The sequence below is a fragment of the Hylobates moloch genome, unplaced genomic scaffold (genome assembly GCF_009828535.3).
Source record: "Hylobates moloch isolate HMO894 unplaced genomic scaffold, HMol_V3 SCAFFOLD_9, whole genome shotgun sequence".
In the NCBI taxonomy this organism is placed as follows: domain Eukaryota; kingdom Metazoa; phylum Chordata; class Mammalia; order Primates; family Hylobatidae; genus Hylobates; species Hylobates moloch.
This window is the reverse complement of record NW_026652284.1, coordinates 113,368,988-113,394,055: the sequence shown is the minus strand read 5'-3', so window position 1 is coordinate 113,394,055 and position 25,068 is coordinate 113,368,988. Positions and strand designations below refer to the sequence as shown.

The following is a 25,068-nucleotide window of genomic DNA, read 5'->3' as shown; positions in this document are numbered from 1 at the left end:
GTGCAAAAGGAACAAAACATTAAGAAGAAACCATGATTGCAACCTATGTTAATGGGATGATATAGTTTCAGAATATATTAAGCAATTGCAACAGGGACAAATAGATAAATCAATAATTTTATTTGGAGATTTTAATATATGAATCTCAGAAACTGATACAGTAAGTAAAGATAAGTAAATAAATAAATAGGTAGATAGGTTTTGATAACGCTATATAACTTTTCTGCCAACAAATGGATAATGTATTAAGTCACAGAGAAAGTACTAACAAATTTCAGAGTCAGCATCTTCCAATTCATGCTCTATGATAATAAAGCAATAAAATTGGAAATCAAATTCTAAAACGATGAATAAAAATTAAAAAATTCTAGGGATCTGAAGTCTAAAAAAAAATCCTTAGGTTAAGAAGAAAATAATGCAACAAATAAAATATTATAAATAAATGACATATTGCTACTTTTCAAAATTTCGTGGTTGTAGCTGATAAAATAGAGGGTAAATTATTGCTTGAAATAAATTGATCAGGAAACAAAGAATGAAAGTAATGAGATTAACTTTCAACTTAAGAAGCTAAAGGAACAACAGATAACCAAGGAAACGGGAAGAAGGTAGAAGATAACAATAAGACATAAGTGAAATAGACTCCTGAAAACACAGCCATAGAGAAGATTTTAAAAAGCAAAACATTGTTTAAGTAGACTAATGTGATAAAAATATGAACAAGCATGATCAAGAAAGGTGGTGGAGAATGAAAGCAAATCAAATGCAGTTCTGCTTGTAACTATACCTAAAGAGGGAGTGTGCCCCTTGCCAGCAAAGCCCTAAGACGGCAGGTGTGGTCCTCCTTCCTCTCCATCCCCTCTCTACTATCTGGAACCCCTGGCAGCCCAAACTCAACCTTACAGATGAGGAAGGCCTTAAGAAATGGCAGAGAAATATCCAGAAGAAACCAGAGCCCTGAGTGATCCAGACACACCTGGACTGCCCACCTTGGCAGATGTTATGAGAGAGAGAGAGAGAGAAGGAAAGAAAAAAAATAAGGGAACTTTTTTATCTACTAAGCGGCTTTAGTACTGGATCTCCTTCTTATATCAACTGAGCATTTTGCTTCAATAGGTATAGAAATAAACCCGCCATTATTTGCAGAATAATGAGGAAACTTCATAGAAAACCCAAAGAAACCAACAGGCAAAGCATTAGACGTGACAAAACAGCTCTGCAAATTGCTGAATCCACTTATTTCATAACACTAGTATTTTCAAACTGGAAAATACAATAGAAAAGAAGACAGCATTGATAATACTAACCAAATGATGGCGTGTGTAGGAACTTACCTCACAACGATTTCACAAAACTTTTATTAAAACATGTTCAAAACTGTACAGAAAGACCTAACAGGCAAAAATACTATGTGCATGGTTACAGTGTTTACCTGATTCATGAGTGCAAGGCTTAGCATCATTACAATGTCGATTTTTTTCTGAAATTAATGACCAAGTCTATGTCACTCAAACTCCCAGCAAAAAAATTTGAAAAAAACCTCAATAAGCTTATTCTAAAATATATGTAGAAGCATCAAAACTCATGAATATCTTGGTGAATTCTGAATAGACAAGCACAGCATGCTCACACTGTGAGATATACTGCAAAAACAATAGAGAACAGTGTTCTGAGTTCAAACCACCATCTCTCTCATCACTTTAGTGGAACTCAGCACTGTCCCTGAACCAAGTGCTGTGCTAAGTGTTAAGGAAACACTAAATGGATTAAACTCATATAAGTTTTCAAGCACCTAGTCATAGTAGAATTGGAATGAGAGATGTTAGAAAAATAATAAGCATGTAAAATAAGGCACAGTTACTAAGAATTGCTACATACAAGTGTTTTCACTAAGGTGAGATTCTTTCCTTCTGTTTCAAGAGATAAGGAAAGGCTTGGAGGCTTCATTTCAGCTGAGCCCTGAAGGACAGCAGGAACTTTCCAGGTGGATACTGGATATGCTGAACACAGACCAGAGATAAAAAGGCCTGGAGGAAGCATGGCATTTCCTCAGAAGAGTGATAGCTAGTGAGCCTGGAGTGTAGGATTCATGCAGGATTCATGCAGGAATGGAGTAAAAAAATGAAGACCAGAAAATTTAGCTTGAGGCTGATTCCTGAGGCCAGGAGTTCACCCTGAGGAAGGCAGACTTGGGCGCTGTCATAGAACAGCAAGGGAAATGTTTTCTGGGTCCGTGAATCATACCACAGAGGACATGACCTTCCCTGTCTGAAGACTGTGCAGGGACAGAGCCACAGGATGCATGTTTGCAACAAGTCATCCTTCAGCCTCTAGCCTAGCCCCAGGATGGGTGAAATACCCCAGGACATACTTCTGTCTGGAGTTGCCTTCCGTTGGCAAGGGAAGAGGGAAGAAGGAGCTCGATTTCTTGAGTTCCTATGTTGTGCAAGACACTTTGCAAACCATAAGTCCTGATAACATCTCAAGACCTTGGGAAATAGAATTCATCACACTGATTTGATTTGATAGGTGAAGAATGCAAGGTGAAGTGTTTTCTCCAAGACCAGGATCTTCATGCAGGCCTATCTGACCTTAGGCTTTGGCTCCTTATCTTACACCTTGAGACCCCAAAAGAGTCCCAAATTCCTGGAGAGGCAGCATCATAGAGTGGGGAAACACAGGACTTGGCTTTAGGTTCTAGTCCTTAACGCAGCTTCTTCCTTGCTGTATGTTCTTTGGTAGGTCACTAAATCTCTCTGAGCCTCAAAGTTCTTATCTCTAGATTGAAAAAATAAAATAAAGTCCCCATGCCAATCAGTGTGAGGAATCTGTGAGATAAGACCCTGAAAGCGCTTTGTGGTCTCAAATGTGCTGAATGAATACAGGTTATTCATTATCATCACAGGGTTTCCCTTGACCAATGTTTCAACAGTTCTGGCCCCAAGATTTGCAGAGAGACCTAAGATTTTATCCCAGAATAAACTGCCAACTCATATTCATTTCCCCAAACATCTGTTGATAAAGAACACATTTAAGAACTGCTAATATATTGAAGAATTTTAGTTCTCTCAATTCCAAATAATTTCACATGCATCCCAAGGACTGCTGGGAGCAGTTGTAAAAGCTGCTTCCAAATGACTAAAACAGATGGAAGGGTTTATTTTTAAATACACTGCCATTTGTTAAAACAGATTAGTATTTGAAATTCCCCAAACACTTAAACCCTCAAAAAGAAAAATCTGCTTTCTGAGCCCATTGGAAGGTATTTTTGGCATCTTCTGGGTCCTAATGAGTGTCTGGTTTTTGAAAGGGCCCTGGAGAAATCTCTCCAGAATCAATTCAACGCAGGATGGTTTGTTTTCAACACCAGGAATTGAAAGATGTTTGTGCTGAATTCTCCTGCCACTGAGATGGATCAACTTCAGAGGGACAGATTGCAGAAAATTGGAATTAAAGGACAAGACTCACAAGAAAGGGGTGGAAGGGAGGGAGCTGGTGTATCCTGTGGGTCCCGGGCCCTGAGAGCAACAGCTGAACCCTCCCCCAGTCATCTGCTCATTGCTGCCCCAAAATAATTATGGCACATCCACGGACTCTAAGATGTGCTGTGTGGGGTGCTTGGGGTCCCGTGGAGAGCAAAGCACACCCAGCCCCTGCTCTGCTGGAGCTTGCAGTCTTGTGAGGCAGCAGCTTTGGCACTAAGAGCAATTACTTTCTGTTGGAAATCCTGGTGAATGCTGCATAGGAGACATACAGGCAGCACAAGCCATATAAAGAGGGCTCAGTTCTAGGCTGAAAAGTCAGGAAGGCTTCTCTAAAGGAAAAGTAGGGCAGGCAAAGAGGGGGATGGGGAAAAACCGTTCCATGCAAAGGAAACTGCCTGTATGAGCCAGAACAGAGCATGGACTCCAAGGAACATGAAAGGTTCCTGTGGCTGATGGAGAGAGATGCGTGGCAGGTGACACCGCTTTCTTTTGGCAACGGTGACAATACTATCTAGCATCAGTTGTACCCAGACAATGACACTTCTCCTACCCTCCTAGGATCAAGAGCTTGGATTCCTAAAAGGTTGGGCAAGGCTGAGGTACAGTTAATTGTTTTCCATCTTTCCTTAACTTGAGTAACTTTATAGTATCCTAATTGCTTTCTCTGCCTCCAGCATTAATCTTAAATTCATTCTTCACTGAGCTTTAAGAGAGGTTGTCCTGAAGGGCAGCTCTAAGCACGTTTCCTTCCTGCTTAAAGGCCTTCTGATGGCACACCCATGTTCACAGCAGCACTGTTCACAATAGGCAAAAGGTAGAATTCAAATGTCCATCAACAGATGAGTGGATAAACAAAATGTGGTCCCTCTGCACAATGAAATATTATGCAGCCATAAAAAGGAAAGAAATTCTGACACATGCTACAACATGGATGGACCTTAAAGACATTAGGCTAAGTGAAATAAGCCAGACACATAAGGACAAATCTTACATGATTACACTAATATGAGGCACCTACAATAGGCAAGTGGATAGAGACAGAAAGTAGAGTAGAGGTTACCAGGGACTGAGAGAATGAGGAGATGGGGGGTGTTAATGGATACAGAGGTTCTGGTCTGGCAATGGATAGTAGTAATGGTTGCACAACATTGGGAATGTACTTAATCCCAATGAACGGAACACTTAAAATGGTTAAAATCCTAAAACAAAACAAACAAGCAAACAAATAAATAATCAAAACCACTCTGATGGCTCCCCATGGACTCAGGATAAAACCCAAGCTGTTCGGGGCAGTCTGGCTCATCTCTGCCTCCACACTGCTGCCCCACCAGGGCTCTGTCCTCCCAGCTTTCCCTGTTGCCAGGACTTTGTCTCTAGGTAAATGCCTACCCAGCATTCAGCATTTGGCTCAGACACTCCCCTCAAGGGACGTGCTGATCCAAACTCTCTCCTTCCCTTATGCCTGGCTGGGGCCTTCTATTTGGGCTACTCTAAGATCTTCTTGTAAATATCTGCTTTAAGCATTTGTCCCTTAACCCCCGGTAATGACAAACTTCCTAAGAACTGGGTTATGAATAACTCTTCATGGCATTTCCAGCATCTCACACAGCACATCTGGTACAAATTGGATATGCCATAAAATTAGAAACTAATCAATGACAGATCAATAAATATCAGGGTATATGCAATGGCCAACCAGGTTATTTTTTCCATCATAATTATTGTCATTTTCAACATCACTGTATCATCACCATCATCATTATCATCATTACCACCATCATCCTCCTCCTCATCACCATCATCATCTTCCTCACGTAGCCGGCACTTCAGGCCATCCAGAAGAATTGCGAACAGTGAGTTCTCCTCTTTACCATCATTCATTGACAAGAGAGACAATAGATGGTTCAGATCACTAAATCCTAATGAATCACTCTCAGGAAATAGAAACACTTCACCGTCTAAAATTTTTAGCACTTCAGACATGAGTGGAAAAAAGTCAGGGGAGCTCTTCAGCATTGTGGAATCACACATACATGGAAAACTCCAAGCAGCATCCACACTCAGGACAAAGGACAAGGGAAATCCAAGCAATTGAAGCCAACTAGACTTTCGAAGCACAGGAGAACCACCTCCCCCAGCCGCATCTGCAGTAAGACTGAAGGTAGAACACATATCACTTACCATCAGCACAGCTCTCCGGAAAAGTTGGGAGTTGGTGGCCCTGGCTGTGAAAAGGTGGATGCTGGCCACATCAGCCCCGCCACGGTCTGCTGCCAGGGATACGCGCCCAGGGTCCCCGCCAAATCCTCGGATGTGGGTCTGCACCCAGGTCAGAGCCGCCACCTGGTCCAGCAGCCCCCAGTTGCCACTCACCTCTCCGGATCCTTCAGAAAAGAGGAAAGCCTTTTATCCTTTGTGACTTTGCAACCTTGGATTTGAAAATCATGGTGCTGTCTATGGCAGGCATATACATGGCCCCTCCAGGGGCTCTGGGCTCTTGTCCTCACAGGTCGAGACTGTGGGTTCCAAATACAGTGAGGAACAGTGGAGGAGCATGGGCCTTGAGACCAGACACACATAGGCCTGAATGCTAGCCAGCTAGGAGACCTTGATCATGTTCTTGTACCTCTCCTTTGCCAGCTAGGAGACCTTGATCATGTCCTTATAACTCTCTGAGCCACAGCTTCTCTGTCATTAGCTGAGGGGAGTTACTCAGATTAGAGGCAGCACATCTTCAGGTCCACCACTATCTTGGCGAATCAGTGGGAAGAAGGTGAACTCTCTGCCCCATGTCTTTGACCCCTGCAGGTGGCTGTCCCTGACAATGGCCACACCAGGCTGGGGCTCTGGATCCCACCCTTCCCCTTACCTTATCATCTGAAGCCTTTATTAGCATGCAATTGAATTGATCTCTTTCCTTTTTCATAGAATCCAATTAACACTTGGTGAAAACTCAGCACTATTTTTTTTTAAATAAAATGATCTAGATACAAACAAGTATAGCAAAAATATGCTCTTCTCCTTAGGTTTTTGAGACACTACATACACTTCTGGTTGTCTTGTGAATTCAGTTGATCCTTGTCAAACTACTCCACTAACTTGTCCTCTTTATCAGACCTTGAAACACCAGATCTCATTCTCGTCTCATCTAAGGTTCCCATTCTTCCTTTCTGACTTTGCACTAAAGAACCTCATCAGGTTCCATGGCTTTCATTACCACCTACATGTTGGTGATGGTCCTGTGTGTGTCAGCGGCCCAGCCCACTCCCCGAGCTCCAGACCCCTCACGTTTCTCCATGAGGCACCACGTTATGATTCACAGAATTCAGCATCCAGCAAGAAACTACTGATGAGACCCCATATTCCCAAATAGGAAAAAAGAAAAGAAAAAACAGAAAAATCCTGCATCCTGATTCCCCAGTCTAGTAATCACAAAGTTGAAGGGAATACCATGGTCTCACCATGGAGCCAGACCAGCCAGCTGCAGTCCCAGCTCCACCATTTACAGCCTTGAGGGGCCCTGGACAAGTTCATGTTTGTGTGCTTTGATTCTCCCCATCTGTAAAACGGGGGTGATAATAGCACTTCCTCATAAGGTTGTTGACTAAATCAGTTAATATTTGTAAAGGGAACAGAACAGTGCTTGTCATAAAGCACTATGGAAGATTAATTTTTCATAAAATAGAACAGGTTTCAGTTCTATTATGTCACTGATGCTCTTAGCAGAGTGTTCTTGTCTCCAGCCTGCCTGAGCACTCCACTTAGCTCAGAGTGCATAACGACACAAATTATTCTTCCAGCTGTGGAGATGTCCAGAAGTTCTTCAAATGCATTTTGTGTTCTGGAACTGGTGAAGCCATTGGTAGAACATGATCCTCACTGTGAACTTTCTGGATTGCTCATATGATCCATTTGTTAGGATGAACGCGTTTGTTTCCTCCAAGGTCTCAGGTAGCCCAGGAAAGCAGGGCACCAACTGAGTCAGACCAAGTCCTGCAAATCTGGAAAGTGACGTCCACAGCCTGTATTCCAGGGACAAGGAGGAGAGGAAATGTTCTTGACTCTCCCTTCCCATGTATCAGCTTTTTCTCCACTACACGAAAAGGGTCAGTGTTGACTTCTGGGGTCTAGACTTCTGAGAGGTCAGAGGTGAGCATGTGTTCAAGGGGCCACTCATCAAACAAGTATGAATTGGGCTTCAGCTGGTATCAGGCACTATGCTAGGTAAGGCAGAAAGCAAGAGAGATCCTACCTAGCCCTAGGGACACACAACCTCAGAGACAAATGCAGAAGGCAGTTACCAAGCAATTACGGTCCAACATGTCTGGTCCAACCTTTTCCTTTACTGGTGAAAAAACTGAAACTTTGGAGGGAATGAGCTTGTTTAGATGTAAGAAGTGAGTCTGAGATCAAGTTGGGACTCAAATCCTAATTCACAATCAGAATTATTTCCTAACATTCAACCCAATTCAATAAACATTTGTTAGAAAAGCTGTGATGTGAAACAAAAAATTTCAGTGCTTTATTTCTGAAACTTTCTCTGTTCAAAAAGCCTTTATACCTCCCTCATTCCTACTGCATCAAGTGCAAACTTCTTCCTGGCTTTCCTGACCTTCTAAGATGTGCCATGAGGCTGTCTCATCAGTCTGGGTCCCCATCACTGCCCAGGGGCCACCCCCTCTGCTGCAGTCTGTGTGTCTCAGCTCCAGTTCTTCTCATCCTCAGGTCCCACCTCAGTCATGCCCCTCCTGATGTGCTTCGAGGCTTGGGCCCAGGGGCAAGACACCAGAGGACTGCTCTCAGCTGCCCACAGGGAGAACTGACCTGAATGGAAGCCCTCCAGGCCACGCTAACACTCTTCTCCATCCACTGCTGCCTGCCCTGATCTGCCCCGTACCTCCTGGCTCCTACTCCTCTGGCTCAGAGCACCCAGCAAGCATTCACCTGCTCCCTCCTTGGTGAATTGGCTCTTGTTTGCTCATTCGATCTCTTCAACGATCTGACGGAAGCCCCTTAGCACTGTTCTGGGCTCGTCCTGGTCTTTCCAGAGAACATCAACAACAGGCAGTGTAGTGTAGTGGCCGTGGAACCAGACCAGCCGGCTGCAGTCCCAGCTCCACCATGTACGGCCTTGAGGGGCCCTGGACAAGTTAATGTTTGTGTGCTTTGATTTTCTCCATCTGTAAAATGGAGGTGATAATAGCACTTCCTCATAAGGTTGAGTAATTAGTTAATACTTGTAAGGGGAACAGAACAGTGCTTGTCATAAAGCACCACAGAAGATTAATTTTTAACAAAATAGAACAAGTTTAGGTTCTAACATTATGTTGCTGATGCTCTTAGCAGTGTGTCCTTGTCTCCAGTCTGTCTGTGAGGGGGCACCCGCTGGGGAGCATTCTGAGCCTGTTTTGGGTAGAGAGGACAGCAGACCTGCTCAGTAGGCCTCCGAGTGTCCCAGAGACAATGAGGTCATGGCGTGTGTGGTTACCATTGGCAGCCGGACCTTCTGTCTGGTGTCCTGGCCAAAGCACATTTCCTCTGCTCCCACGCCCTGCAGAGCCCATAGGCCCCTTGTCCAGCCTCTCCTTCTGTGTCCTGCCTGATGCCACCACCCCAGTTCCCTTCACTGCATTGCTTTGCCAGACAGACAGGAACAACGACGTGGTGCCAGATGCCCCCTGGGGTCTGTCCTGCTGCAGGGTCCAGGCTTGAGGAAATGGCCTCCCTTCGCCCAGCAACTGCTTCCTTTCCAACTGCTCACATCCATAGGAACCAAGACTCCCTTTCAACACTGGGCTGGGCTTGCCTTTTCTCAGCAGAGAGCATGCATTTGTCTAGTGGGCCTCAGGACTGGCACGAGCTTCTGCTTTCATTTTCCTCCGGTCTCTTTCACAAAGTACCTCTGGAGTCTGGGGCTCTCAGAGACCATTTTCACTCTGGGATACAGCAGCAGATGTTGCACACATTTATCAAATGAGATGATGCTCACGAAGGGCTGCTCAGCCTGGCTCTGTGAGTGACAGGGCTGCCACTGCTGAGATCAGGAGGCAGCTCTGTGCCAGCCACTGGCCAGATACTGGGCCAGGAAATGATAAAAACACAGGCCTGCCTTGGAAAAGCCCCTGTCTAGGGAAGAAGCATGGAATGAACATGGGTGAGTCCTGGTGCTTGTCCTCACACACTCCATCTCACGTGAGACGCCCTGCAAGACTTAGCATCTTCTGCTCACAGACAGGCAGCCTGCACTGGGATGGCGAAGGAAGGAGCTGCTCAGAGTTCTGGCCCCACAGAGCCACAGAGCAGCTCTCAGACCCCATCCTGCTCAGATGCAGAGCCACATTCCCTGCAGAATCCTAGGCTGAGGCTGGCATGCAAAGTAACCAGCTCTTTCCAAATCTATGTTCTGAACTGCAATTTTCAATGACTTAAACTGGAAAAAGGGAGAGATGAAGAGGTGGAGCACAGGAAAGTTGGAGGGCAACAAAATGATCCTATTGGGCCTTGTAACGGTGGATCCAGGACATCAGCCCGTCCACAAAACCTAGAGAGCATCCAACACACAGGACGAACCCCAAGGTAAACTGCGGACAGCAGTAAATCATAACGCACCACCATCGGCGCATCAAGTGTAACACATGTGCCCAACCAAAGCATCTTATAAATAGCAGGGCAAGAAGGAGGGGGAGAAGGGAATGTATGGGAACTCTCTGTCCTTTCTGCTCAACTTTTCTATAAACTTAAAACAGATCTAAATAATAAAATCTATTATTTAAAAAATATGAAAGAGGGAACGGTTGCACCAGTGTCGCAGGCTTATTGGGGGATTAACTGGGATCAAGGGCTGGCCGCTTTGTGCTTCAGGAGGTGAGCACCTGCTTCCTGTTGGCCTCTGCGGGGCCAGGCTCAGTCCTGTCTCTGAGCTTGCCTGAGGCAGGTGGGTGACAGCTCCTCCATAGCAGGAAGCCTGAATCTGCATCATGGCTCTGCTGTTGCTGCTCTGCCCTTTCCCTATCTCTGTGCCTCAGTTTCCTGATTGATTTAATGAGGATATGAACATCTTTGCTCCCCTTTCAGAGCTGAAGAGCAGGGAGGTGCAATTTGAGAGACTGGGAAGTTTGGGAATGTGGGACACACGAGGCAGGCTAGGAAGGCAGGCAAAAAAAAATGGCCTGTGTCTCTCTAGTAGAATAATTTATAATCCTGTGGGTATATATCCAGTAATGAGATTGCTGGGTCAAATGGTACTTCTGGTTCTAGATTTTTGAGGAATCACCAAATCATTCTACGATAAAGACACATGCACACTTATGTTTACTGCAGCACTATTTACAATAGCAAAGACTTGCAACCAACCCAAACGCCCATCACTGATAGACTGGATAAAGAAAATGTGGCACATATACACTACGGAATACTATGCAGCCATAAAAAAAGAATGAGATCATATCCATTGCAGGGACATAGATGAAGCTGGAAGCCATCATTCTCAGCAAACTAACACAGGAACAGAAAACCAAACACCACATGTTCTCATTCATAAGTGGGAGTTGAACACTGAGAACACATGGACACAGGGAGGGGAAACAACACACACCAGGGCCTGTTGGGGGGTGGGGGGCAAGGGGAGGGAGAGCATTAGGACAAATATCTAATGCATGTGGGGCTTAAAACCTAGATGACAGGTTGATAGGTGCAGCAAATCCCCATGGCACATGTATACCTATGTAACAACCCTGCATGTTCTGCACATGTATCCCAAAACTTAAAGTAAAATTTAAAAAAGAAAGAAAGAAAGAAGGAAAGAAAGAAAGAAAGAAAAGAAAGAAAGAAAGAAAGAAAGAAAGAAAGAAAAGAAAGAAAAGAAAGAAAATGAAAATGGCCTGTGGCTAAATGAACGCAAAAGATAGACCCTGTTCAGCACAGCTGAAGAACAGGGAATTGAAACGGCGTGTCCAGCCATCGGAGGGAGCTGCCTGCACTACAGTATTTCTTGTTGTTCCACCAACAGAGTTTAAGGCACAGGATGCCACTTGTGACTGTGGCGATAACATTTCTCAGCCTCACTGAGCTCCACTGACCCATCTGTGAAATGTCTGCGCCCTGCTGGCCTCAGAGATCTCATGTGAGAAATAGATGAGGTAATCCAGGAGAAATATCTGGTGAAGACAGACACACTCCATAAGTGTAACTTTCCTTCTCTCTTGCTGATGGTTTTTCCCTTGAGCAAAATGAACAGGCAGGCTTGGTGCATGTCAGGAATGAGTGGGGTTGGGTGTTCTGGAAGCTTCCGTTTCCTTCCCACAGGCTGCCCCTGCCGGCAGCCAAAATGAGTTTGCCTCTCCAGAAGCACATGAATTCTCAACAAGATTACACTCTGTGAAATCATAATCTCCCGCCCACTGAAGGACAGACGACATATGGAAACTCTATTCTGTCTAGAAATGCTCTAAGCCAACAAGACAGCCATGTCTGGGAAAAGCTCCCCAGGCCCAGGCTCCTTGGGGCGAGTCCTGATGTCACCACCTCTAGAGGAAGGGGCCAGCAATGGCACAAATTACGGTCAGTCTTGTGTTCACACAGAGGAAAGCAAACCCAGGCAAAGAGGTTTCCCTCTTCAAAGAGGAAAATCAACTCACACGTGAATAATTCTTTAAACACTCTCCAAAGAGCTTCCACAAAACTCCAGTTATCATATTCACTTCTTACCACGACATATATGTGAAAGAGGGTGGGATAATTTTCCTTATTTTACCACCGAGAAAACCGAGATTTGGAAAGGCCAAATGAGGGACCCATGGTCTCTCAGAGCCAGGAAAGGGGAAGCTATATCTGTCCTTGGATTCCCAGCTGACCCTGCTTCCCATCAAAAAAATCTGAAATCTGTTTCTCATCCTCATCTACATAAACATCCGGTTGTTATTTGCCTTAACTTGTTGCCCATTTCATATGTCTAGAACCTTCTTAGCAGCATCCAAGGCTTCATGCCATGTGGTCATCCAGGTTTCTGCTCATGCTGGACGCCTACCCCACACATTCACACACATTCTAGTCCAGCTGGTCATTCCGACTACCAATCTTCCATTCACCCACCCACACTTAGCACGTAGGATATCTCAGATCTTAAATGAGACCCTTGGGAAACAGAGATGAAGCAGTCACTATCCTCGAAGATGTGCAAAACTCAAGTCTCTGAAACCCTTTTACATGTATTACCTCATTTAAGCCTCATCGTAACTTTGGAAGTCAGGTAAAATTACCCCCATTTTACCAAGGACAAGGCTGAGACTGGGTGAAACGAAAGGTTTTGTCTGAGGGTCCACAGCCAGAGGTGGCCCTGGGCTCTTCAGATTCCTAGGCCAGTGACTCTGCCCCGACCACTGCAGCTGATACATTCCCTGCTGCAGGTGGTAGCTGGAGGAAAAGACGTGGATGGAGGATGTTTAGGTTGGTCCAGGGCTCACTTCAGCCCTAGGAGTCAGTGGGGAAGATGGAGGCCATAGACGGGGTGATCAACAGGTTTGTGATATGGGACAGGCCATTGTTCACAAGTGAGGCCAGTATTAAAAGGAGGTGAGAATCTCCTTATTGATACAGCCCTGATTCCAAATCACATGGCTTCCCTGTGGGCAGAAGAGCTATATAACTCATCCCCTAGGGTTGTTCAGGGCAAGTCAATTCTTGGCCCAGCTGTTCCCTGACTGTATAATCTTAAGCCAGTTTCTAATCTTCTTGGGCCTCAATTTCCTCTTTAAACTACACACTCACACATACACACACATCACAAGATAAGACCTGTAATGGACTTGGAGCAGTGCAGCTCAGACATGTAGTAAGTTATCAATAAATGGCAACTATCATCCTTGTCTATGGGTGTCAGTATCCCCGGAGAGTCTACCATATGTGCTAAAATTTCCACTGTGTGCCTAGCTTGGCTGGAGGAGGAGCAGGGGCAGTGAGGGGATGGGTCCTGGGGAAAAAGGGTCTGAGCCTTGGCTCAGGGGGTCAGCAGCTCCCACCAGACCACAACTCACCAGAACTCAGGAAGCCAAAGACACCCACTCGGTAGCCAGCAGTGACCACGATGAGGTTGCCAACAGCAGCCAGGAAGGAGCCGTCGATAGCCGGCCATCCTTCATTCTCCTCCCCGTCCTTGGTGTTGTGGAAGAACACCAGCACAGACATGTTAGGGGCCTGTGGGAATTGGAGAAACATGAGGCTAGAGTGTGGGGAGGGCACCTTTCCCATGCTTAGAGCCTGATTCTTGGTTGACACAGGACTCCTCTGGCCAGCTCTGTGGCATACTTAGCCCCATGCAGTGGATGGAGCTGTGTCCCTCAAATTTATACATTGAAGTCCTAGCCCCCAAGACCTCAGCAGTTCACTGTATTTGGAGATAGTGCCTAATGTGGTAATTAAGGTAAAATGAAGTCATATTTGTAAGTCCTAATCCAATAGGACTGGTGTCCTTATAAGAAGAGGGGGTCAGGACACAGGTACAGAGGGAAGGCCACATAAAGACACAAGGAAGAGAAGAGGAACATCCACAAGCTAAGGAGAGGAGCCTCTGAAGGAACCAATCCTGCACCACCTTGATCTTGGACTTCTGTCTCTAGAATTGTGAGAAAAATCTCTCTGTTGTTTAAGCCACGCAGCTTGCAGTGCTTTGTTATGGCAGCCTGAGCAACTACTAAACCCCATTCATAGAGAAGGAAACTGAAGGTCACAAAAGGTGAGGACACTTCTCCCACATTGCAGAGTGAGCAGGTATCAGGGATGGCTGCTCCCTGCAGACCTGGAGCCCGTCTCATGGTAACACACAGCCTTCCAGCTCCCAGTTCTGGCCCATGGTTTATTCCAAAAAAGCATTCTGGGTCATTAGCGTCCCCTTTCCCTTGGATGCTCTGTGACTGGACCCATCTTGGTAACACAGAGCTAGAGTTTAGTATGTACTTACTAAGAGCCAGGCACTGTGCCGAGTGTTTACAATAGGGCCTCAAACAGTTCTGTGAAGTTGGCAGATTCTTATTATCCACATTTTACAGATGAAGAGGCAGAGGCTTAGACATGTTGAATGGCTTGCCTGAAATCCACAGCTAGGAGGTAGCAGAGCTGAGGGTTTGGAAGTAGGCTGACCCTATTATATTAGAATCGTGTGTCTGAGCTGGGGATCTGAGGCCCCAGTTCAGGCCATGGGATATGCAGGCATCCGGTAACTCATGCTCCATCCAAGGTCCTGACTCCTTGTGACATCACCACTCCACATATGATGGCCTCAGACAGACACACAGATGTTTCTACAAAGGAGCCCCCTCACGTGAGCAAACACTGCCTGAGGACCTGCCCCCGTAAGTGCTGTGCTAAAGGCTGTGCCCTAGAGTGTCTCATTTGATCTTCCACCCAAGGAGGTAGAAGCTATGGTGAACATAAGCACCCCACTCTACAGCTGTGAAAGCAGAGTTTCAGAGCAGTAGAGTCACTCATTGAAATGCCTTACAGAGAGGAAGGGTCTGACCTGGAGTCTCTTCCTCTGTGACATTCCAGCTCAGATGTCACCACTTGGTGGTTGTGGATTCTTCAAATATGAGGTCTTTTTAAATGCCACAGAGAAAGACCAGCTTCAGTGGTCTTGAGTTCATTTGTCCTGTTCTGTGGCACAGATCAGTGAAGGGGCCCTGTATGCCCCTCCTAAAAGTGCCCTGACTAATCTTTATTGGGTAGCTCACCAACAAGGGAAAAGGCCGTTTGGCTTGTGGCTGCTGAGGCAAGGGAAAGGCACAGAAAGAAGGGGCAGTCCTCAGCTCCCGCCTCAATGACAGCCGCAGGAAGTGTCCAGGAGGCTGGCCCCTCCTGTGCAGGGCCCGTCACCTGGAGGCCAGGTACTGCCCGTCTGGACTGAGGCATCACTGTTCCTCCCCCAAGGTCAGGATGGGGCCCAGACAGCCCAAGGAAGAAAAAGCCAAGTTCTCTGATACTGGGAAATGCCCTAAGGAGAAAGAGCACTGGCTTGGGAACACTGCAAGAGGGATGAGCCTCCACTCTGCCCATCTGAATATCCTTATGTAACTCACTTAGCCTCTCTTAGCCCCAGGTCTGCACCTTTAAGACAAGGGCAAATATATCTCTCTACATTTTTCTGTCAATCAATTGATTGGCTGATCGATCTATCAGTCCATCTATCCTCCTAGAGTTCACGTGAAGACCAATAAAATCATAGATATAAAAGTGCTCTTTAAACTGCAAACCAAGTCCACAGTCTTCTTCCTGACACCATGGAAAAAGCACACACTCATGGTCACCACTCACTGGTTCTAGCCATAAGCTCTGAAGACCAACTGACCAAGTCCACAGATCACTCACTAGCTGAGTGACCTTAGGCAAATCACCTAACCTCAGCTCAGCAGGCCATAGAGGTGGAGACTGAACTGTGCTGGCCATAGTGGGGACAGTGGATTTCTAATGGGACAGTCTTCAGGGCAACCATAGCAAGTGCTTCTGAACTCACCACATTCTGAGGGATGAACACATTGAGATACAAACAATCTTCACTGACTCCAGGAGACGTGGATGTTTGGGTGCCTGGCTGCCAGCAGCTGGCCCTGCAGATACAGACTGGGTGACTTCCAAGACTTGCTCCATCACCACCCCTCCCCACCCACCACCATGGTCAGAGCCCACTACCCCATTCCAAAGCCTGGCATCCCACCAGCTCTGCAGAAATTAGGCAGCTTCAGGAAATGGGAGTTTAAAGATTCAGCTTCAGTGAATGGAAGGAATGACAGAGTGCCCACCGTTCTCTGGCCACTGGCCTGTGGAAGAACATTCCCCAGAGACAATGCACCAACTTAGAGAAGTCTGCTGATGCAACAACTTGAGATAGAGAAAAAGACAATGAAAGCCACTTAAGACTTTGGCCCTTCTTTGCTCCAAGAGTGCAGACTTTCCTTTGGAGGGTGTGTCCTACCTGCTTTCTGCACCAGTACAGAGTCCTACAGTACCAGTTTGAGCATCTCCCAGTATAAGAGCTGAGACTACAGCTGTGACTATGTCTAATGGCAGTGCAATGGTCATCTACACAATGGGTGACTTGGCTCATCACCTAATTCTCACTAGCCCTGGACTACAATGACCCAAGCTCTCAACTACTCTCCACTCAAAACCTATGTGACTCCATCACTTCATCTGTCAAATGGGTACATCCTAACATGGTAAGGCACTTTAATTCACACATATTTGTTATTTTTGTTTCCCAGCAGTGGAGCAGATGGAAATCCATGCCTTTCCACTCCGACTGCCACCATCCTAGCTGAAGTCCTTATCACCTTTTTCCTGGAGTACTTCAAGAGACTCCTAGCTCATCATTCTATCTGGTAATGGGCCCATGGACCTGCTCATCAGCCAGCCATGGTGGTAATGGGTATGGAGGGTACAGCTGCCTGAGGATAGAGCCATGGGGTAGCTGTTGGGAAGGAGATTCAGGTGGGAAGGAGAAGAGCAGCAGTAATAAGTGCTGTTTTCACAGATACTCTGAGTATGCTTTAATTAGAAAAAAAAATCACAATATTGTTCTTCAATATGCTTGCTATTTAAAGTGGTATACACATGGAAAAGAGGAAAAAATGGAATTTTTGATGAGGAAAGAAGATAGGATATGGGTGCCCTAAAAAAAAAAAACTTGTAATTTTGTTCCTAGTGGGAAAAATTTCATTAGCTCATTTACTTTCCCTTCAATGCTGTGTCTCCCAGCTTCGTTAAGATCAGATATGGCCAGGAAACTGAGCTTGGCCACTGCAATACTGGCACAAGTGATATGTGAACCCCACTTCCAGGCTTATTCCATGGGAACCTCTCCTGTCAATTATTTCACAGCCTCTCTTCCTGGATCAATGTCCGGGGGACCTTGGAAGATTCATGCTGAAGAAGGTAGAGCCTCCATCAGCCTGCGTCCCTGAATCACTTCGTGGAGCAGAGCATACAGGCCCCTCCATCACCTGATGGGCTTTACATGAGCAAAAGAGTGTTAAGCCACTGATACTTAGGAGTTTATCTGTCACAGCACTTAATGATACCTTAGCTAATATATTCCATCCTCCATACATTGCTTTATCCAAAATGCACTGCTCTGCTACTGAGTCCCATTTGGATAGATTAGAATGGAGAAGATTTCTCTGAGCATTTACCAAGATGTTCTCCACTCAACCCATACCTTGGCTTGCTGGCATCCCAGGAGCCTGTCCAGTTCAAGGGCTCTGGTGCCCGGAAGCGCCTCTCTGCCAGGGGTGGGGCAGCATATGGAACTCCAAGGAACTGGTCCACTTGCTTCCATGAGGTACCCACCCGGATGGCCTGGGACCTGCCCAGCAGCCGGCCATGGGTGGAAATGGGCACAGAAGGTACAGATGCCTCATAGCTGAGCAGAGAGATTCCTGTTGGGAAAGGGAAGAGAAAGGGGTGAGGAAGGGGAGAGGCCTCAGTGAGTGCTCTCTCCACTGGCAGTCTGAATGTCCTTTCAGCAAAAGAAAAGTCACTGCTTTTTGCACCTGGAAAATGTCAGTAATTTATTCAGACCCCTACAGCTTAAATCTAGTCAGGTTTTCAATGTAAACAAACAAAAAAAATGACAAAGACAGCTGATCTTTATTAGGCACTGAAATGCACAGAATGCAATGCTAATCCCTTCTATACAAGGATCCAGGCCCAGGACCCCTTAGCAGCACCCTGGGGCCTTTTGAAAGAACAGAGAAGCAAACAGCAAACAACACCCAATCCCCTGGGGAGGCCTGGAGTGCAGCCCCACCTTTAAACACAGCCATCATTGCTGTGGTGAGATGTGTGGGTTACTCATCCTGAGAGAGATGAGTAAAGAATAGAATTTCTTCAGCCACCCCATGTCAGATTTTGCTGCCAAATGAGTTAGCTGCAAACTTACCAAAAAAAAAAAAAAAAAAAAAAAAAGACTTTGAGGACTTTTGGATTTCAGAATTGCAGTGTAGGGGTTGCAGGCCCACATTTACATTTCATTAGTGAGGGAAGAAATGTAGAGGCGGAGGCCTAGGGCCTGCTGGGATCACAGGTGATACAGGGTGATGTAGGATTCAAAGCCACACCTTTCTCAACCCCAGCTCTGACCACACCCCATGCACAAAGGGTTGGGACCAGTTCAGAGCTTTGCCTCTCTCTCTGCCAAGGGTGCCCTGGGTGCTCCAGCTTGTGAGGCCCTCCTGCCCATTTTCTCATGTCCAAATCCCTCCTTGTCCACAAGGCCAATACTGGTGCCGCCTGCCATGCCTCCCACCCTGCTCCAGGCAACACTAATCGCCAGCGACATTCATCAGTTTCTCTGTAGCCCTATCTTGTTTCCTCAGTGACATTTTCTTTCATTCATTGATTGATCCAGTAAACTTTTGTTGGGCCCAGACTCAGCGTCAAGTACTGTTTTCAGGAACTTAAGACAGGCCTGTCTGATGCCACACAGGACTCAAAGCCCTGCACAAAGGAAGCGGTAAACACTCATGGAGAGATACTTCAAGTGTGTGTGAGAAGTCTCTTATTTCTGACACGTAGATTTGGTCTGCTGAACTCCACTCTCGGCTGATTGAAAGACAAAGCCTTTCTGCTTTCTCTGCAGATCCTTCTATAAAAATGTGTATCTTCTGCAGTGGCGACTGAACAAGACAGTGGGGAGAGGAGGCACATAGACCTGCAGACAGACCGAGAGGCAGACAGGCAGACAGAAGTCCATCTACTCCGCAGGAGCTTTGTATCATATAGAGGTTCTCAACTGGAAGTAATTTTGCCCACAGGGGACATTTGACCACATCTGGAGACATTTTTGGCTGTCACAGGGGTCAAGGAGAGATGCCACTGACATCTGGTGGGCGCAATACTGGCGCCTGGCCAGGGCTGTTGTTAGACATCCTACAGTAGGACAACCACTGCTCTCACACATATACAACAAAGAATACTCCAGCCCCAAATGTCAGCGGGTTCTGAGGTTGGGAAGCCTGGGTATCATGTCTGTCCTTGACTTTCAGGTCACTGAGCGTCACCATGGTGAACTGGTTAAGGAGTCAAGCAGATCTGGGTTTTATGCTTATGGAACAGCTAGTTATTGGAAAAACTTCACAGTCTTTCTGCCTATGAAATGGGAACAATAGCGTCTCCTACAACAGAAATAAATAATAATACCTGTAATGTTCCAAGCTCAATGCCTGAAAAATGGCAGAAGTCCAACACATAAGTAAATGAAAGAATGAATGAATGAATGAGTGGAAGGAAAAAAGGAAGGAATTGGCAGGGGTGGGGGGACGCAGGGAGAGAAAAAAAGAGAAAGAAGAAAAAAAGAGCAAACGAAGCCTTCTCTGTTGCAAAGACATTGTAATATGAGTTAGAACTCAAAATGGAAACTCAGGCTGGAAAGGAACAGTTGCTGTTTTTTAATCTGGCCTCAATCACAAATCATGGCTGATGTCACCCCCATAGTTCCTCCTTGCAAAACTTCCTGTCACAATCATAAATCAAGGGGTCTCGGGCAAGCACTCAGGACCATGGCTGCTGAAGTGCTGGAACCTCATTCTGCTATGCAGGAAACAGCCACATTTTATGTACGTGGCATCATCCAAAGGCGGGAGCAAAGCCAGAACAAATATAAAGGCGGAAGAATTTTGGGGGAATGCAGGCCTGCTTTCCCATGGCCGTGGTATTCAGTCTTCCCTTCAGAGGCTGCCCAGTGAATCCCCAACTCAATGAGATCAAACACGGGGAAAATGTTAGATGTGAAGTTATCTCTTTCAAATTCTTTTGCAGAAATAGTAGATTCTTTCCAGAATACCCACAGAGGCAACGTGACCACCTGGGTTAAGAAAATTCTCTGTGGCCATGTGTATTAGCTGTAAAGAAATAAGTCTGTGTGAAAGTTGAGACACCTGTAGATGCATATGTGCACACATCTTTTGGAAGTGAGCATTTCCCATTGAGTTTTAGTCACACTGAAGTAATAGAGAAGCAGTCTAATTTGTGTTTTACAGAACTCAAATCTCAATGTTAAGTCATTTTTCAGCAGAACTACCACACATATTGGCTACACTGTTGTGAAATATACTATTAAGATCTATAATCCCAGCACTTTGGGAGGCCGAAGCAGGTGGATCCCTTGAAGCCAAGAGTTCAAGACCAGCCTGGCCAGCATGGCAAAACCCTATCTCTATTAAAAATACAAAAGTTAGCTGGGCATCGTGGCATGCACCTGTTTTCCCAGCAAGGCATGAGAATCACTTGAAGCCGGGAGGCAGAGGTTGCAGTGACCCGAGATTGTGCAACTGCACTCCAGCCTGAGTGACAGAGTGAGACTCTGTCTCAGAAAAAAAATCTACATAGCTTGACTGAATAATATAAATGTCCAGATAAAGAGAGGGCAAGACTTACGATTGAGGGCCTAACAGCTCATCACATAGCAATCAAAGCATTCTCAGGTCTGGAAGACACTCCTGTGGTCTGAAGGCTAAGGCTGAGGAGGGGGCAGAAGAGGAAGATATCTCTGGCATCAAGACAGAACCAAAGGACTGTCAATGCTCTAGGACAGCATGGGGCCAAATATGCTGCTGCTTGCTTTTGTAAATAAAGTTTTATTGGAACACAGTCACATCTACTGGTTTACATGTTGTTTATTGCTGCTCCCATGCTACAATAGCAGCTGATTAGTGTTAACAGAAAAGTATGGTTGTAGAACCTTGCTCTAGAAGACAAGATGGCAGATGTAACTAACAACAGTCATCAATTTCATCCAATAAACATGTCTAGTGGGGGAGGGGCTTCCCCCAGATGCCCAGTCCCTGTTTCCTGTTCTACAGCTCTTAGCAGTCTTACTTAGTGATGGATTTATGGCTACTCCTTCTTGCCTTGCCTGGAGCCCCAGAACCAACATAGTATCTGACACGTGTTTTAAAACTAAACTCAGCCAGGAACAGCTTCTCTGTCCAAAGTGTTTATGATGTGATAGTTAGGCTGCATGGCTTTGTGGGAGAGGACTGCATCTTGACATAGGTGATCTGGCTCCAAGTTCCAGCTCCATCATCACTAGCTGTGTGAAATCATAGAATTAACTTAAATTCTCTGGGCTATAGCCTTCTGATTTCTAAGACAGGGATAAAGCTCTTATCCTGCCACCACACAGGATTAGTGTGAGGACCAAATGAGATAAGGCCTGTGAAAGAACTCTCTAAACTACAAAACCATAATAAAAAGTGGGCTCTTGAATTATTTTACTGAGAAACTCTTCAAAACCAAGATGGCTTCTGTAACTCAAAGGAATAAATGAATAAAAGTGATACAGAAGTAGGAATTTTTTCTACCTTCCTTCAGTCTACTTCAAGTGAGTGCCACCTAGCCCAGAACTTTGGCCAAAAAAAGCCACTGTCCTCCAACTCACCATGTGTTTAAACAGTCCCTTCCCCAGACCCAGTTTCCCAGGACGGCTGCAAAGGCATAGACTCGGGCTTACCTGGCTTCCGGTAGATGTGGGTGGCCTCTTCACGAAGCAGAAGTTGGCAGTTCTGGCCCTGCAGACTATGTGTGCAGCTTTGAGTATCAGCATAGAACATACATCTCACAGCCCCAGGTTGGGTTTGCAGAGTGGTGATGAGACAGGCCTCATGTTGGGAACATTCTGCAGAAAAGAGGGAGAAGAGTGACGCTTGGGCCTCAGAGATGTTACTTCACTCATGCATTCATCCAGTCATCCATCCAACCACTCATCCACTCATCCACCCTTCCATCCATCTATCCTGCTATCCAATCATGCATCCATGAATCCAATCATCTGTCCATCCATTCATCCATCCACCCACCCACTTATCTACTCTTCCATCCATCTACCTTTTCATCAAATCATGCATCCATGAATCCATCAATCCATCCATCCACCCATCCACTCATCCACCATTCCATCCATCTATCCTTTCATCCGCTCATGCATCCATGAATCCATAAATCCATCCATCAGTCATGCAATCACTCATTTATGTGAGCACTACAATAAATCCTAGGCACTGTACCAGGGGATGGAAATAAAATGGTAGCAATGGGAAACCCAACCCTCTGATCAATCTACTTTCCATGCAGCATTAAGGTCTTTTTTGTTCATTTAATTTATAAATGTGCTCTTGTTATTTCCCTGCTTAATATATCTCCATGGCTCCCTATGCACTTAAGAATTACCTCAAACAAGGCTCTCCATACTCCAGCCTTTATCTTCAGCCCTGTCTTCCTCTCCTGTTCTTCAGTGCCTCCTCAGCTGGCACCATACCCACTGTTCCACTAGGGACCATGCCCTTTCCCATGCATGTCAAGTTCTGCACTAGACAATTTAAACTACATGACATTCAGTCCTAAGAACAGTTCTGAAAAAGTGCTGCTTCATTTGATTGGTCAGGTTGTTGACAGCCTGACAGCCCTATTTATAGCTCAATTTCTGTGAATGGTACCCCCCAGAGGTGTGCAGTGCATAACCTGCATATCTGTACATGGTGGTCCAATCTGCAAGATATGCATAGCTTTGTGCATATTATTATCCAACCTTTCAGAGAAGGAGATTCATGGAATTCATAGAACCTCAGAGGGGGTTAGAATCTTGGCAAGGGTATAAATGTTATCTGATGTCTGCCTCTTTCAGAAGCTAAAATTCTTTGTAGAACATTCCCATCAAGTGGTTACCTAGCTTTTGTTTAAATACCAACAATGACCAAAAACTCTCTAAAGGAATTATGCATCTGTGGGCAGCTTTGCCTATTAAAAAGTTACTCAACTGCATTGAAAAATGTTTCCTAAAATTTGAGTTTTACCAAAACAATAGCTCTTAGCTGTATCCCACTGGCCAGACAAGTGTACTTCCTCCTCACCACAACAGCCCACCTGCTATCTGAGGTCAGCTGCCAGAGCTGCCATGCATGTGCATCTTTTCTGCCTCAGATTAACCCACTAGATCATTCTTCTGATCTTCCTCTGACCTGGATTTATATCCCTCATCTTCTGGCTGGCATATTCCCTTGGACACCTTGGCTGCACTGTGGGGTAATGAGGAGACTTCACCCAGGTCTTCTTCCCCAGGTTAATCCCTTACTTCCAAGCATCCTAGGTTATCGTAGTGTCTCATGTGTTTTTCTAAGGTGAGAATCTTAAGCAGCACTTGTGTGAGGTTTTGTCCCACCCTACCTGGGGGTTGGAAACTCCCCTTACCCGACAAACAGAGGTCTCGGACAGCAGAGAAATTGCTGGTGGCAGCAATGCTGACATGGGCAACATCAAAGTGCCTAATGGATGGATCAACAACCACTGAAGAGAGGGCCAGGGACTGCCATGAGTCCAGAGACACTAGGAGAGAAGGCAACGGACAGTCACATGCAGTTGTCACCTGGTGAGCAACAAAGACAGCCGTGTATTACCCAGTATCCCTAAAGGCAGCCTCAGGGGCATCATCCTTGTGGTCTCCATTCCTGTGCAATCTTATAGCTTGATCCGTCTTTCCATTCTACAAGTATTTATTAAATTATTTATGAGCCAGACTCTGTGCTCAAGCCTAGGAATACAAAGGTTGAAAACAGAATGAAACAAACAGAAAGCATGGCTGTTTCTATTAAGCAGCTCATAGTAGTGGGAGAGAAGTTGAGAAGAAAAGAAAAACATCATGATATAATTGTTACAAAGCAGCAGTTAAAAAAATACGAGGTAATAATGATACTAAGAGACATATCAGGTTAATCATGTGGTACTATGCTCAGGTCTTTACAGACATTACATCAGTTGCTATCAGTTGTTTTCTGTAAGGGACACTGTGGAGTGCCATCTACACCCCCTGCAGGACTGAGACCCCTCTGCAGGACCAAGGCTCTCATTTCCCCAACTGTTGTTAAGCTGATGGCTGGCAGCTCCCAACTGAGTCTCTCTTCAGGAATTGCCTTTGATCTAAGAGAACTGCCTCCCGGTCCCCAAGGACAGCCTGCATCCCAACACTGTCCATGGGGGTAGATAAAGGTTCGTACCGCCAGCCTCAAGACGGAACAAATCTGAACGGCCAGCCTAGCTTCAGAGCTCACTGGAAGATCAGTGGGGCCATCATTTGATTTGCATCAAAGTTCTTCTTCCTCTGGCCAATCCTGCCCCTCACTTCCTTCTATATCCCAAGCATACTCTGCACCAAGCTTCTTGCATGCAAATCTCCATCTGAGAGTCTGCTTCTCGGAAAACCCCAGCTAAGACATCTTCCTTTATATATGAAGAAAATAAGACACAAGAGGTTAAAATGACCGGCCTGTGAGGGCACTGTTGCTGCTCAGTGGAACAGGATTGGAACCGGCCTTTGTATGTAGTGAAGCTTGTGCCCTTCAACTGCTCTCTGGTGCTGCCTCCCCAGTCCTGTATGTAGGACGTGGCCGTCTCAGCACGGGGGAGGGAAGCACAGGTGTAGCAGCCACAGAGATGGCTTGGGCAGAGGTGAGGAGGTGAGCTCGTCCCATCTGGTGCAAGGGCCATGCCTAGAGCCAGACCAAGTGAGGGGGATCCTGAGTTTCCACTTAGGTTTCCACTGAGACAA

At 45.8% G+C, this 25,068-nt stretch overlaps 1 protein-coding gene across 1 annotated transcript in view; it reads right to left on the bottom strand.

Moving 5' to 3' along the window:
* Positions 1 to 25,068, bottom strand: part of TG (thyroglobulin) — a 272,911-nt gene that overhangs the window by 100,713 nt on the left and 147,130 nt on the right. The window contains exons 36-41 of the mRNA XM_032760475.2: positions 23,715 to 23,849; positions 21,982 to 22,146; positions 17,689 to 17,908; positions 15,988 to 16,081; positions 13,517 to 13,676; positions 5,667 to 5,869 (exon numbers count right to left, since the gene is read on the bottom strand). Of these exons, the coding sequence (XP_032616366.1) occupies positions 5,667 to 5,869; positions 13,517 to 13,676; positions 15,988 to 16,081; positions 17,689 to 17,908; positions 21,982 to 22,146; positions 23,715 to 23,849 (977 nt within the window). The remainder of the gene's footprint in view (positions 1 to 5,666; positions 5,870 to 13,516; positions 13,677 to 15,987; positions 16,082 to 17,688; positions 17,909 to 21,981; positions 22,147 to 23,714; positions 23,850 to 25,068) is intronic.